This window comes from Dermochelys coriacea, chromosome 13 (genome assembly GCF_009764565.3).
Source record: "Dermochelys coriacea isolate rDerCor1 chromosome 13, rDerCor1.pri.v4, whole genome shotgun sequence".
Lineage (NCBI taxonomy): Eukaryota > Metazoa > Chordata > Testudines > Dermochelyidae > Dermochelys > Dermochelys coriacea.
In genome coordinates, this window is record NC_050080.1 from 6355692 (window position 1) to 6371863 (window position 16172).

General features: G+C 44.1%; 1 protein-coding gene across 2 annotated transcripts in view; it reads right to left on the bottom strand.

The window, feature by feature from the left end:
* Positions 1-515: 515 nt before the first annotated feature.
* COL20A1 (collagen type XX alpha 1 chain) overlaps positions 516-16172 on the bottom strand; it is a 91152-nt gene continuing 75495 nt past the window's right edge. For both annotated transcript variants that reach the window (XM_043496182.1, XM_043496183.1), the window contains exons 31-40: positions 16018-16071; positions 15287-15340; positions 14540-14593; positions 13123-13194; positions 12037-12072; positions 9912-9978; positions 8076-8264; positions 4264-4341; positions 2952-3107; positions 516-1655 (exon numbers count right to left, since the gene is read on the bottom strand). In XM_043496182.1, coding sequence (XP_043352117.1) covers positions 1642-1655; positions 2952-3107; positions 4264-4341; positions 8076-8264; positions 9912-9978; positions 12037-12072; positions 13123-13194; positions 14540-14593; positions 15287-15340; positions 16018-16071 — 774 coding nt within the window. In that variant the 3' untranslated portion in view covers positions 516-1641. The remainder of the gene's footprint in view (positions 1656-2951; positions 3108-4263; positions 4342-8075; positions 8265-9911; positions 9979-12036; positions 12073-13122; positions 13195-14539; positions 14594-15286; positions 15341-16017; positions 16072-16172) is intronic.

A 16172-nucleotide genomic window follows, 5' to 3' on the forward strand; every position in this document is an offset into this window, starting at 1 on the left:
AATCCAATAGAGTTTGATACAAATTTTTTAGTATTTATAGAATGTAATGATCTTCTTTCTATGTTTTGTGCACTGTCCTACCTGGGTTATGACTCTCTAGCCGAGTCTATGTAATTATTCAAAAAGATCTACAGAAACATTAAAATTTATTACATTCTAGACTTTTCCGTAAGGGTGAGGAATATTATTTAGTTACTGCATCTGAGCCATATTTTTGCAGGGAGGACTTCTGTATCTATCTTGGGTATTTCTAAGGGGCCTAGCAACATGGTTCCTAAATGTTGGATCATTACGGACTGGAATTTCAAGCGGGTTGGCTATGCACAGTTACCAGTACCACAAATGTAAATGCGTAATTGTGTATGCACATCACCATCACAAGCCATTTGTGTAGAGTTTGTGTGCCCATAATTAGAGGGAATGTGCACAAACATTACGTGCATGGTAATGTGTGCGTTGCTCCTTTTTTTGTATCTAAGCTTCTTTGTAGAAACGATGCAAGAATAGTCGGTCCAGATTTTCAAACGCCAGTGACATTTTATTCACAGAACTTGCTCTTCTTCTTTGTGTCGATAATCCAGGTTCAGGCGCAATTATTTGAAAGCAGTTACAATGTAGCTCTGGTCTGGGACTGATACAAGCTGGTACAATATAAAATAACAAACAATTACCATTAAAATGTTGCATTACTAGTATCAATATAAATTTGGTTTGAATATGAACAATTATGGCCTGTACAATTAGAATGTCAGACAATAACAAATACCTCTAGTATCCTACTGATAAAAGAGAGGCCTATGGCTATGCAGTATTCTATGTGATACAATGGAAGACTGTTACTAAGTGCCTAGAAGGCAGATATGGAAAAGGCCAAGGAGGTTACCTAGGCCATGCCTTGTCAATATACAAATGCTCTATTTTTTAGTACTTTGCTTGAGATGTATAAAACTAGACTAGGCACCTGGGCTTCCACCACTCCTCTACAAAGGTGATTCCATAGTCTAATGATAGTCATGTATATAATGAAACGGGGAGGAAGACTTCATATTGTGCCAAAGGCAGAAGCAGTAGCAATAGTATTAGACTTTATTCCATTGGCACCGCACAGATAACATGACAGTGTCGTCATTTTATGGATTTTCATCTTTCAGTACCTTGTACTGTTTTGCTCAGCTCCTGGTGACCCACAATAATGGCTGAAAAAATACAGCACAAGTGGACAAACATGAGCCATTGCTCCAGACTGTTTCTGAATGTTTCATATACCACTAAAGTTACTTTTGGCTCAGCTCTCTTGTAATTTTGAAAACTTGAACCTTGAACTGTATTTCTTTGCCCTGTTGTGGGACACCTGACATCAGTTCAGACACACCAACTGTCCAGTGCAAAATGGTTCAGATAATAACACAGAAATATAGGTGAGAGAGGATGACTAGGTATTATCTGCATACAGTCCGGTTTTGTGGGTAGTGTTTTATGCTTAGTTTAGAGTTCTATACTTCCGTACAAAAAACCAGTGCAACCGGGAGGAAAAGCTTGTATTGGGTGTTCAAGTTGCAGTTACACTCTGGGTAGACAGAACCTTAGTGCAGAAGTTTCCAAAGGACAGAGACCTGTCCACAGGAGCCCATGCCTCAATCATCAGGGGATGAAATCTGCATTTGGAGACAAAAACAGGAGATACTACTGAACAGAAGAATAAATACAACACAAAGTACTGAGGATGGAGGGTGCATAATTAGTTCTCCCTCCTTAACAATCTTCTCTCAGGCACCAACTAGTGTCTGTACTTTATAGGACTTAATGTAGTTGGGAATCTCTTATCCTATGAGATGGGGAGGTATATCGAGGCATTAATATGTCCTGTCATTGGCATCATGAAAATACCCCAAGTTAATTAACAAGATACGCCAATAACTAAATTGGGTAGTTCAGTATTAGGAGAAAAAGGGAAAATAAGGCCATCCATATGGAGCCGAAGCATTTTTAAAAAACCTACTTTGCCTTCTTCAGATGTGGTCCACATAAATGGAGAAAAAAGGAAACACAAGTACAGTTAAATAAAGAAGCACAGCTTCATCTGACAGGGACGGTGAAAATATCATTCAGGAGAAGTCTTGAACCAGTTCCCCTTTCTGGACATGCTTGCATAGTAGGCCAGTTTACAGACATGGCTGCTCTGAAAAAATGGCTATTTTTATGGGGGAGGTCAATATTAGAGGCTATAAATGGCTAGTCATATGAGAATGTCTTATTGCAGTAGAAGTTTCTTTAATGACTCCAGATTGAATATAAGAACTAGAGATTAAACTGTGTCTTAACTATTTAATATTTTACATAGGCCAAAGTCAAATGTATCCAGTTCAAGGAGGACACAAGTGCCTTGTACTGACACCTCTTGAAGTGCATTATTGCTCTGCCAAGTGACCATGAGCTCTTCACCTATGACAGGGTTATGAATCTAGAAGGACGATGCAGCAGAAAACCTGGTGGCTTGAAGAAACCGTGCATAAGTGCTTCTCAAGAAGAATTCCCAAGTTCCTTCATGAGGTATGGTGCAGAGGTCATATCCAAGTAGCTCTAACCCACCAGGAGTAGCATTATCTCATGCAACCCAAAGCCTCCAAAACTGACTTTAGTTTGCCACATAATGTCTTTTGCTGTGAGAAGGGGAAAAATTGATGTTAGAGAGAGATGGACAGATGAGTAAGGAGCAGAGCTATGCAGTTATTCCAACCATTGTTGAATGTTCAGCAGCCAGTCAGAAGAACTTTTTCCACATGGTTTGTGTTAAGTATTTAGTAAAGAATGTTCTCCATGATAGACTGTCCTTGAAGCATGGGGAAAATAAATTAAGTAATAATAATAATAATAATAATTGTTCTCATATAAGTTAGCCAGGTAGCCAAAGATACATGAATGGGGCAGCTTTTAAAATCATCAGGACTTACCTCTTGTGCTTGCCCTGTAGCATCCAGAGTTAGCACAACCACCTGGGTAGCCAGGTGCCCCAGGATTGCCTCTGGCACCAGGAAAACCTGGAGGACCAGTGCTCCTGGGGGAACTTTTCAGACCTGAGTCCCCTATGACTTGTTCTCCTGGAGGGCCTGAAAAATGAATGGCATCTCAAACAGTACAGTATAACTCTGCTGGTCCAATGCAATATCTATTGTCTGATGGCACAAAACTACTGCCAGTTATCTGGGGACTTTCCCCGCTCCCTTTTGAAGGAAGATGAGGTTGGAGAGTCCCCACTGCATCCCGATGAAGACCTATGGACCTCTTTTCCATTTCCCACAATTTAACTCTTTCCTGCTGTTCACCAGTGTCCTAGAAGCTTTGTGATGTGGCCAGCATCACTCTGGCTGAAGAAGGCTAGAAAGAACTCTTGTCTGCATTCATCAGTGCTGTCTCCTAAACATCAGGAATAGGAATTGCTCAGGAGTGTGATGACATATCCTCGCCCTGAGGGAGCGCTTCCAGCCCCTGGAGAGCAGGGATCAGGATTAGGGAATCTCATCACCATCTCCCATGTGGAGACTTACCAACCACTAAGCCCAAGATCCTGATGGGGTTCTTTGGTTTTATATCTTTATATGTCAACAGTAACAATCATAAATCTATGCAAAAATACTTTCTATAATGCTCCCCTGCTGAAGCCTGCTGTCACTGAAGTCTGCAATAGTCCCATTGACTTCAGCTAAAGCAGATCAGGCTCTTAGGGAGGGGAGAATTTACAGAGATTTTAGGTTCCAACAAAGTGGGGCCAATTTTCAAAGGGCCTTCCACTTGTGAGCCATATCCTCAACTGGTTTATACCATCTGAACATCTGGCTTTGTGTGCACAAAACTCTGCAATAGTGTAGGCAATGTGAAAAGTCTGTGTGTAAATTTGTAATTAAAACATGCAATTACCTAGCTGGTATGTTCAGATATTGGGGATTTCTGTCTCTGCACTGGCAGATGTTTACCAAAGGGAGGCTCTTAGGAAAATATGCCCATGGGGTCTTAGAAACAGAGGAACTGAAATACTGGAGCAGACCCATGGGCCACATAGTCCAGTTTCTTGTCTCTGATAGTGGCCAGCACCAGATGCTTCAGATGAAGGTGCCAGAAACCCCACTAGAGGCAGATTTAGGCTCATCTTTTGAATTTGGGATGTGGCTGTTGCAAGCTATGCCCAAACCGTTTGCTCAAACCCCTTGGGAGCACAGATGAAGAATCAACATTACAATTGAAACCACAGGACTGTATTCACTGTACCTGCTCGTCCTCTTGGTCCCTGGACTTCTTCCTCCCTGGCTCCAGCCATCCCTTTCTCACCCTTGGGTCCTGGTCCTCCTGTTTGAGGATGAGAGAAAGAGATGTCGCTTAACAGCTTCCCCTGCATTAACACCCTGTACTCCAGCCTCCCCATAAAGTGGCTCTTTGGTGCTTTGGTCTTTTAGGAGGTTGTGGTCTTTAGTACCACACACACCAAACAGGATCCCCTCTTTTAACCTCTCCCATGCTGCCCTGCATACGTATCCTTGGGCAGCCCTTGGCATTGTCCCTCAAATAGGATCATGCCCTTACACACTGAATTTAAATTTGTGGCTATTTGTAGCTAAATATAAATCAAGTCATCTTTTATTATTATTTATACCTGGTCTTTAAATACAGTGCAGTGTATCATACAGTGTTAGGGAGCCTGTTAACCCTTCATTGTTGAATGCCATTTTAGTGATGCAGTAGAAATGACATCATCAATCTGCATTGCTTTGCTGTGCCTGCAGCCCTCTGTGCATCAGAGCCAGTCTGCCTGAGCTCTTCCTCCCCTTACCACCTCTAGGGTCCAGCACGCAACTGCAGCTTTCTCAGGGCAACCGTGCAACTGCGTATGCCAGGCTCTAGCTGCTCAGGGAGGACGCGCTGGAAAACGGCAATTCCATTGTGTGAAATGTTTTGGAGGTTTGGGAATCTGTTTCCATTCTGATGAGGAATGAAACTGAGACCTTGCAAAAGTTTCCACAGTGTCACCAGCCTTGTGGTTACGACACTGGTCTGGGATGCGCTAGCCTCAAATTCAAGTCCCTGCTGTGACTCTAATCTGGTCTCCCATGTTCCAGGTCAATATTCTGACTCCTAGGCTAATGGGTTAGTCTCACCTTCCTCATGAAACTGTCATCACTGATATTGCTTCCATACTGGGACCTGAAGAAAAGCTCTGCATAGCTCAAAAGTGTGTCTCTCTCACCAAACAGAAGTTGGTCCAATAAAAGATATTCCCTCCCTCACCTCGTGTCTCAAGACATTTCTCTTGAGAAAATGGCTTTTTTCGATAGAAGTTTTGGCAAAGAGATTCTGACCAGTTCTACACGCAAGTTCCACCTGTTCTTTGTCTAGGGGCTCCATCTCCTCGCTTGACCAGCTGGAAATAGTTGCAGGTTGCTTCGTCCCCTCTCCACTTTGTTGTCATCTTGATAAGCTTTACATTTTTAGGCCAGAATTGAATGACTGACCAGCTTGACCTAGCGGTTGGCTCTTCGGAAGGGTTCAGCAGCCACGGAAGCCAGAGCAGTTTCAATTAATGTTGCATGAGACTCTCCAACAAATATTTTACAAAAATATCCACTCAGACATTATCTCCTCCCATTAACACCTGGCTTTGCCTCTCCTACCATCAAAAATTTGCATCCATATGTGAGACCTGCTTCTGAAGTGGGGCCCTTTCGTGGGAATGCATGCTTGTGAGGGAGAGCAGCAGGAATCGCCTGACGGGCCTAGGACTCAACTGCAGAAGAACATTCAGTGCTTGAAGTGGTCCTTTGCGTTAGCAGCAAAAATAGCTGCTTGCCCTATGTCTCTTTTCAGCTGGACAGAAACAGAGCTTCAGTTATTGAGCTTGTGAATGGGGGAGATTTTCTTGTAATGGGAAGAAGAAAAAACTTGTATTTTTTTAAACCATCCCTCATGTGAAAACAATCGGTCAGTATGTTTGGTATATACCCTTAGTGCTTGTTCCCCTCCTGTTCTCACTGGATGCTATGCATAAAGACTGGGGAGGGTGGGGGGAACAGGAAACAATGGCACAGAATTGTCCTTGAGCGCTCTTGACAGATTCAGGTTGCTGTGTGAGCGGCCGAGTGAAACATGCCAATTAAACCACAAACTTTGACTAAAAATGGAAGGAAATTCTACATGAAAAAGGAGGGAGAGGCTCTCCTTGCACGTGCACACAGCAATTTCCTTTTCTTTCTCTCCCAATGTTTTCATGCTACATGTGTCTCTTTGGAGCTGTAGCCAAAAGGTTCTTCTAACAGCCTGTCCGTAATACGCTGTTTTATTAAATCACTGGTGGCTGCCAGTATGACGGTGCAGTCAAGATTTGCCCTGTAATTAAACAGAAGTTCCAGCAACACTTTCTCCTTGCAAGTGCAGGAGCTTTAAGTTTGAGGCCAAGAGGCCAGAGATAAGAGACTATTCTCCACAAAGCTCACGAGTTCTACTCCAAAAAGAAGCCAGCAAGTACTTTGCCCACTGAGGGGGAGATAAGAAGCTTTGCACGTTGCTCTTATTCCCACACTGGAAAAACCTGTTGGCCATATGCTGGCACCTTTACTTAGTTCTTACATTGACTTCAAGGGGAGTTTTGACAAAGCAAGACTTTCAGATTTGGCCCTGTGAATTCCTTTTGTGCTGGTCTAAGAGGCAGAGACCCTAAGGGGTCCAGCATTGTGCCCAGAGAGAATGAGAGCCCACCTTGGATGGTGGATGATGCTGCTGGGTAGAAGGGCCTCCTGTTTTTTGTTGATTAATACTTATGGGCACATGAGTGTCTGGAGGCATCCATCAGGACTGTACTCCATTAGGCTGGGTGATGTGAACACATGCGCGCACATACAAACACACAAGGTCCCTACCCCAAAGAGCTTGCAATCTGAGATGGGTTACAATACAATGGATGGGAGAAAGAGGTACAATCCAATACTGGAATCCTTCCTACCCCATCAAACTTTGCTTCAGGGCACAAAGAAGGTTCCACTACCCCCATCTGTCCTGGGCTACTCTTCGCATATAATAGAAAGGTCATTGTAATATAAACCTCAGCCATACCTGGCAGAGCATTAAAACATCTGACAATAAACACACTTGGTATGTGTAAGCAAGCTCCATAGCCAGTCTATATCTGGTGCAGGAGTACATGACACTGCATGTCCCAAGTCCCACAAGTTTCTCCCAAAGTACTGTTTGATGGCAGGAGGGATTCTTTTAGTTGGCCCCTTTTATGTATTTCTCCAGCTGCCCAATGGCACACCTGCCACAGCAGATGCTCTGGCTTTGGTCTTAACACATGTCCAGATATTTCCATCTTTTTTTTCCCGTAGCCATCATTAAACAGCTGATTTCTTAGAAATGACAGAGGTGAGACCTGCATGAGGTGAGATCAGCTCAGGAAGGGTATTCCACAAGTCAGGGGCAGCGTGAAGGGATGTGGAGAAGAGAGTCACTGGCAAAGCTGAGGAAGGGAGTGTGACAAGTGATGAGTGGCTCACAGCTACTTGAGAGATCCAGTTAGAGAATGGGTGCTGCGGGATCCACTTTGCTAAACAGACATAATTCCAGTATGAGATTACTGGGTCAGAAGTGGAGGGGAACAAGGTACAGATATTCAGGCAGACCAGACAAGCACTCGGACATGATAATCCTAGGCAGACATTCCACTTGTTTGTAATATTCATGGGGTGAGTGTGACTCAAAGCGTCTTAGACCCATAATTTTGTAGTCACTCCTGAAAACTGGGTGAGACGGTACTAGGCTGCATATCCTGCTCATTCCGAGACCTAGAGCAGAACAAACCCCTCTGATCCAGTAACCTCCAAACTTTGTGGACACATGGATTGTGAGGGAATCTTTGTGGTTGTTGTCTATCCCTATACCACGCTGAATCAATGTGAAATGGACCTGAGCTCAGTGCTCATATCTATCTGGAACAAGAGTTTATTTTAGGTGAAGAAGCTACCCTTCATTAGCCACTATGTCTGAAAGTATGAAGGCTATGGTGAAGCCCTACTGAAGAACATTTCAGTCAGTACCTCTTTCCCCAGGATACCCATCTTTGCCTGGCTGTCCTGGGATACTGTCTTCTCCTCTTTCTCCTCTGGTACCAGCGATACCCGGAAGACCTGGTGGTCCAGGTCCTCCTGGCTTCAATGTGTCATCCCACACAGGAACTGGCTTCCTTGTATGTTCGTGGATGAATGAGTCGAATTTCAACACATGGGCTGAGAAGGCAAGTCAGACAATAAACTGCCTCATCTCCACTCCAGAGGAGATGTTGAGATGAGCAAAAGGCCTCAGGTCAGAAACTCTGCTGGCATAAATTTAACCTGTGTGGATAAAATAAGAGAGGGTCCAAGAGCATTTTGCCCACCCTCGGGCCAAGCCCTAAACTTTTACCAGACTCAGGAAAGGTTATGTAAGTTCTTTCAACCAAAGAAATAGTCAGAGTCTGTCAAATGTAGAGCTATAGAGGACTTGGCTTAGGTTTGGAGCCAAGTCAGGGCCAGCATGTGGGTTGAGATCCAATAGTGCCAACAAATCTCTCAAAATATTGGCTGCATCTATACAAGACATCACCCCCTTCCCTCCCCCCCAAAAATCCCTTTCTGTTTCTGGATCTGAAATTGTCACTACATTTAGTTCCAAGGACTCACATCAGAACCCATCACCAAGCCCTTGAAATCTGAAGCCATTTAGAAGTCAGGTCCTCGTTTTAGCCCATTTTTAGTTTCCCATATGCAGTTCTGATGCCATAAGGTTATACTTTGGTTACATCACTTACATAGAGAGAAGGCAATACTGCAGCCAGTCTTAAAAGTGCAATGTACCTATTATCAGACCAGGCAAAGGGCAGTTTGGGTTTGAAAAAAGTACTAGCGGGAAACTTCACTGAGTTTGCAAAACCACAATTGGGGTGATTCATATCCACTTCTGTTTTGTCTGCACCCCAAAGTTCAGGGAGAGAGGGGGTAGTAGGGTGGTAGACAAGTGAAAGTGGTTGCAGTTTTGGCTCATACCTATTTTACATAGATGGGAGTCAAACTATGGAAACGTGTGATATTACAGAACCGTTCCCTAGTTCTGGTTTTGTTTGCAAAACTCATGTCAGGATGAATGATGTGGTCTGATTTTATTCTGTGTATTCTGATGTTGCCCCATCTCTAAAAAAGTTGATATATAAATAAAAATCACCAGGTACTATGATGTTGTCAGTCCAAATTGCAGAGGTCATGAACTGAAGAGGAAGACTCTGCGGAGTCATGGTCTTGCTATCTGACCTTGGACGAAGCACTAACTTGATCTCCCTGTGCATCAGTCGACCCCACGCAAATCTTGCTGACAACTCTTCATCCCAGGAAAAGCAAACACACACATCCCTGGTGCATTCCGTGGGCATTGCACTTGGTCCAGGCTGCATCATCTGAGCTAAGCTTTCCAAGTTGCACCCACCCAAAATCAAGCCTCCTGTTTTTCTCTGCTGTAGAAACTGAGGGATCAATTAATGAAACACTGGAGTGATTTTTCCTAAAACAGTCAAGTTTCAATCCAAGCCTTTTCCTACATTTGAAAGAAAAATCCAGTACACGATGCCAGGTCGGATTGTTAAATAATATTTCACAGGTCTTTGTGCTAATACAACTCGTGTTGGGAGGTGCGGGGGGGGGCAGTGTTCAATTTGGAGGGCCTGCCTGAGAGATTCCTTCTGACTTTTAATGCTCACAGGATCAGACTCTTAGGGTCTGATCCAAAGCCCACTGAAGTCAATAGAAGGCCTTCTGCCAATGGATTTTGGATCAGGTTCTTCATTATGTGGTAAAACATCAAGTATCGTAGAAGCACTGCTGCCCAAGGAGACATGTGATACTCACTCTGAATCATCTGCTCACAAGCCTGACTAACCAGCTGGTAAATGGTGGCCAGGGATTGTGGTTCACCCTGAAGTAAAATTAAAAATAATTAAATACTTTTGAAATGAAGTGGATAGAATGCAAGTTTTCTGATGGCACATTCTTACCAACAGCTTGAGCTCTCGAGATATTCACCACCATGAGATATCTCTATTTATTCATCAAGAGGCTTTGAAACAATAAAATCTTAACTGGTAAATATCAATAATTTTGTTTTTCCCTGCACCCACAAATTGAATAAATAAATTTTCAGTCATTAATAAATGAAATTAACCACAGCTGGAGAGTATATTTGCATATATGTTTATCTAGCTTGAAGACTGATAAGAGTGTCTAACATATAAGTTAGTACTCAGTGATGCTTAAAATTAATATGATTAAATATAAAAATGTTATGCCTTTGTTTCTTAATCTTTAATGAATGAATCTTGACTCCTACGGTCATTACCTGCTGAATAAATAATGGTTGCTTTCTGAGTTTTTTCTTAAAGTTTTTGCACAGCAGAATATAAACTACTTGGAAAGAAACATTGATACTAGCCATGAAAATTCATAACTAAAAAAACTGAACCCTTCCAAACCTCTTCAGAAAACTTCCATCCGTGGCTGGTACTGTTGCGATTGATGTGCAATCTTATACAGAATTCAACAAAAACTGGGCACAAGGCCCAGGAAAAATCAGCAACCACAACATAAAAAAAGTCCACAAAAGGAAGAGCTGGTGAAAAAGGGAGGTGACGAAATAGAAAATAGAAAAGTCTTGTACCCAGTCTCGAAGGCCATAGGTGCTGGAAGTAGGGGTGCTGCTGCACTTCCTGGCTTGAAGTAGTAATAGTAACCCAAATACATGATTTCCGCCTTCAACACCCGCACTTTAAAAACTCTTCCAGCACCACTTTCTAAGGGTACATCTACTCTGCAAAGAAAATCCTGTGTTGTCAGGCCTCAGGGCCTGTGTCAACTGACTTGGGCTCATGGGACTTGGGCCGTAGGGCTGACAATAGCAATGTAGATGTTCCCACTCAGGCTGGAGCGCAGGCTCTGAAACCCTTTGACGGGGGAGGGTCTCAAAACAGGAATGTCTACACTGCTACTTTTAGCCCCATAGCACGAGCCTGAGGCAATTGACCTGGGCTCTGATACTCAGTGCCGTGTGTTTTTCTTTGCAGCGCTGATGTACCCAAAGACAGGTGCAAAGGGAACCCACTGAGAAAGGCCCAGCAAAGAGGCTTCTCAGGGCATGAGCCAAAGCCCATTGAAGGCTATGGAACGACTTCCATTGACTTCAATGTCTGTCAGTCAGGTCCTTCATGAGGAGAAACATTGTGGCAAATTCCATATTTGCATCACCTACAGACAAGGCTTGAATTTTGCCAGGTCTCAGATGTAATTTATCGGCTGACTGATTGCATGCTGGTACAAGAGCTGTGTGCATTCTCTGGCACCTAGTGCTACCTAGCAGCAGACAGGCCAAGTAACAAAGGGTCAAAACCAGCTAAGTCATTTAGGAGTGTAATTGAAAGTCAGTGGAACTTACGCTCCTAAGGCCTAACTCCCATTGAAATCAAGGGAAGGCAGGTGCCTAAGTGCTCAAGTCACCCTTGAAAACAGGACTCAGGCACTTTAGAAAATTTTAGCCAGAGTTGCCAGGGGAAAGCTCCCCCTCAATATCTAAACCCAGATTTTCAGCTGGTGGAAATCCCCTGATTCCAGTGGAGCTGCAGCTATTTACAGTAGCTGAGGATCTGAGCCACAACCTTTTGTTCTGAGTTAGTCAATTAGTATGAAATACATTTTTATAGAAAAATCCTTAATGAGACTCGTGGTGGTGGTGGTGGTGGGCTCCCCCCAGCCCCCTGCCATTACTTAGACTGAGCCTGTTGCAATATTATGTCAGGTTCCCATGGGACGGTCATTCAGGTGAATGGAAAGCCAAGAAGCAACAGGTAAATGAGAGAGTTCAGCACTGAAATGGCTTAATCACGTCACTGTCACTTGTACTGCTGCTCAGTGTGCGCTGCCCGTTCTGTGCAGCACTCAGTAACTGCACTGCACAATATAAAGAACTCCAAGGAGAAAAACTTACTTTCTCTCCCCTTTCCCCCTTTGGACCAGGCAGACCCTGTTGAAAAACAGAGCAAAAATAAACACTTTTTAAACTGGGAGGAGGTGAAAAATGGAAAGTAAAAGGTCAATTTAATAAAAGCCGGCATGATTACAGTACTTTGCTGTTGTGATTCTCAAGAGAACAGCGAGTGGTATGTTTACAGGCTAACTCCAAATTAAGGACCACATTTGCAGTGGATCTTTTCAGGTGCTCCTTCCAAAACTGTAGTCTCAGCCATTTGCATGCACAAACCCCTACAAATGTGCATGCAATTGCACAGGGGAAGCTGATCTGCACATGCACAGCCCGATTCTTTGATATCTTATGGTGTATGTCACAGAATTATGCAAAATGCATGTAAAAATGTCATTTTGTTTGGCCACAAACATGTGAACCAGTAAATACTGTGGCTGTAGTTAAGGAGCTATACACTCCCCCCACAACAGAAGACCAAATTCATACGAATAATGGAGGGTTTTTATTAAGGATAACAACAAATAAGGAGCAACAGGAAAAGACCGATGCCATCGAAAAGGCAGCATCAGAGCTGTCAAAACTCTGCAGATCTGCCTTGATCCAAGGTAAGTTCCTCCTCACATGCAAAGAGTTCTTCATCTGAGCTAAATGGACAACTGCAAAGTTCAGATGTGGGCTAAAGCTTGCCCAAAAAGTTTGGTTCTGTGGGTTTGGTTCAGGCCCATCTCTAGTGATTTCTTTCTCCAGTTCAGGATCTTACCCAGGAAATTTTTGACCACTGGATTTTATTTAGCTCAGAATCCTGCAGAGGGCAATGCCTGCCATGAACAACTAGCCCTGAGTCTACTCCAAGACATTTGCCAGCCAGGTCTTTGATGAATAGCCAAAGTCCCTTCCACCAGAAGAGATGGATCTGACCTAACACCCCTCAGAGCTACACACATTTGAACTTTGAGGAAGTTCAGACGCAGAGCTGAATTTTGCAGCTGCAGCTCATTTCTGTTTAGGACTCTGTCAGGTTCCATGCTCTCATCAGGCACTCCTGGAGTACCACAACATAAAACACAAAAACAAAGAACAACAACTTACTGTGGGTCCAACATCACCTGGAGGTCCTCGCTCTCCGCTACTGCCTCGGGCACCTGTTATTCCTTGGAAACCCTGCAGAGATTAAATTGTGAGATGCAGCTACAAAGGCGGCCCAGTAAACTGCACGCTTTCTTCTTCTGTTACTTGAGGCTGACATCTCCCTATGGCTCCAAGGGCACCAGCAGAAACAGTTTAGAGGGCTCAGTTAAAGGCATTGTGCCCTTAAGGTTATGTCAGTGCATCATCCAACCATGAAGACAATGTTAAGAGTATATCATGTATAAGTCATGTTCACATCATTTCCTATTACTGTCTCAATTATGGTCAGGAGAGCAGATGTGAGTTGTGCCCATGACCTGCAATGTGGTTTTTACCCTTCAGTTTTTAGTTCTTTCATTCTATATTAAGATTATTTTAGTCTTAGCCCAGAGCACGTCTATTTTTGGACAGTTAACGCCTCTCTTTTACAGCTGAGCTTCCCTCCAATGTGTAATTGCATCAATAATGCAGAATTGTTTAAAGAGGAAAAAAAACCAACCGGCATGCTCTAGACATCTCCGTCTGCTCCACAGTTGTATTTCTACTATTGCCAGAATTGTATAGGAAAAGGGCCAGTTATTTGCTATAAATCTGTAATTTTTCACCCACTGGATTCCAGCCAATAGTGATTGACAGCTATTTAGTGGCCTAGGGGAAACGAGATGGAAGATTCAATGCAATTCCTAGTGCACAGGTGGCATCTTTGCTATTGAAAGGCTGGTCTGGTGGTTCATGCTGGGACTCAGTGAATCTGAGTTCACTTCCCGTGTCTGCCATGTACTGCCTGAAGTCCAGTAGTAGGTCATTGAACCTCTCAATCCCTCAGTTTATCATCTGTAAGGTGGGGACATAATACTTCACCACCACCCATGGTGTTGAGAGATACTCAACACTAATGTGACTGGAACCTTAAAAATATGTAGATGAATTCTAAGACTGTCCTTGGCGAAACCAAAGCTAGGAATTCGTGCTTGGGAGAAGCTCAGGTCTCACTGGCTGGGCAGAGCTGAGTGAGGAGATCTTGCCTGGTATGCCCAGCTCCAGCTAGTGACTTCAGTCTAGCATCCTGTATGCCTTAAACTCATCCACCGAGAAACAATAGCCAGCTGGACCACCTAACCCTGTGGCAAAGCACGTGTCCCTCTAGAGGCTGCCCACTAGATAAGTCTACTACTGCTACCAGCTAACAGAGTTACGCCTTAAGCTGAAGCAGTAGAGGTCTCTGCTGCAGTGCGAAAAGTCCCAGGTTCTATACCTGTGATGGACCCATGTCAGGGGGTGGTTACATTGGCTCCAGTGGAAAATGCAGCAAGTCAGCAGGAAGTGAAAGTTATTGCTGATGACAAGCTTTATACTGACAATTTGTGCAAGCTCTTACCCTGGGTCCTGGTGGCCCCGGAGGCCCTGCTGTGCCTTCCAGTCCTCTCACCCCCTGCAAACCCAACAGTGTGTTAGAGGGTCCTAACAGCATTGGTGAGAGCTGAGGGTGCAGTGATGTGATGCCTTACTCCAAAGGCTGTTTAGCCAGGGCTTATCCATGGAACATGACAACTGCCAAACACACAAGAATGTTGGCAACTACTCAGCCACATAAATCTAGCTGAAGAATTTTTTGGCCACATTTGAGATGTCTGGATCATCAATTCACCCATCCCTGCTGCCACAGGCTTGCCCCGTACTAGCAATATCAACTGCAGGGTGGAGAGTAGAGAAAACTGCCTCTCGACAGCAGAACGTCCATGCTTATTCCAAGATGCTGTGAGAAGAATAGGACCCCAGAGCTCTTTGCTAGGTAAGGTGCCATGGGGGAAGTACCCAGAGAGTAAATCTCTAATCCACAGTCTCAAGCCAATTCCTCCCCTCCCCCTGTACACTTTGCCATGCACTTTTTACAGGAAGTGGTGCAGCTACAGTCTGGCCCGAGTTTTCAAACCTGAGTGAGTAAAGTTAGGCACCCAAGTCCATATTTGTGCACCTAAAAACCGGCCAGTTTTCAGAGGTGCGGTACAACCTCAGTTTCCCCCACATACACCATGACCTGTGGGTGCTCAGCAACTCTGCAAATCAGGCCACATATGGAATGTTAGGTGCCCAGGTTTGAAAATCTGAGTCTGTGTGTTTTTACCTTTGCGCCCTGAATGCCGTCTCTGCCTGGGGCTCCCTGGGCACCAGGAATACCCTGGAAAACAGAATTGCTGGTTAAGTCTGGCATCCAGCAACTATATTCCACTTCATATTTTTAATGGTGGAAACAGAGGCAGCACCAAAGAGGACAATCAAGCACAGCAGAACAAAAAATAAACAGAGCACTAAAATGTCAATGAAATTCCATTTTCAACCTGTTCTATTTTCAGGTATATGAAACTGAACCCCACCCCTATTCACCATCATAAGGTCAGACTTCTCTTCTCTCTCCTCCCCTATGTCTTACATTTTAATAGCACCTTCCATAACAGGGAGTCCCAAAAGAATTTTACAGGCCCAACTGGATTTCCTGCCTCTTCTGCACTGGGGATACTTAGGAAGTGGTAGAGAAGAGGGGTGGAAGTCAGTCTGCTGGCTCTGCCATCGCTTTACTGTTCGTCCATTGCCCATTTTATTCTTCAGGGAAATGGGCCCCATAATACTTGCAAGGTTGGTGGGAGGCTGAATTGATTCATGTTTGCCGAGCTCCTGTGTGGGCTCGGATGTGAGCGCACACTGGCAGTGCAAGGTGTTCCTGCAGATTTCCTGCGTGGAGGAGATGCGTTTTCATAGTGGGGATGGCAATAAAGACAGCTAACTCCTTGGATTTCAAATGTTCAGCAGGAAAAGAGGTAGCTCTTTGAGTCAAAGGAGTGATGTCGATTATATTACCTGCATGCCTGGGATTCCAGTGTCTCCTTTATCCCCTTTAATTCCTGGTGGTCCCTGGAATCAAAATGGAACAACAGAGTTGCATGCATTCTGCACCATCCCTTAAGTTGGGCAGCAGTCTATCTGTCCATGAGTACTCATCACTCATGGTCAGT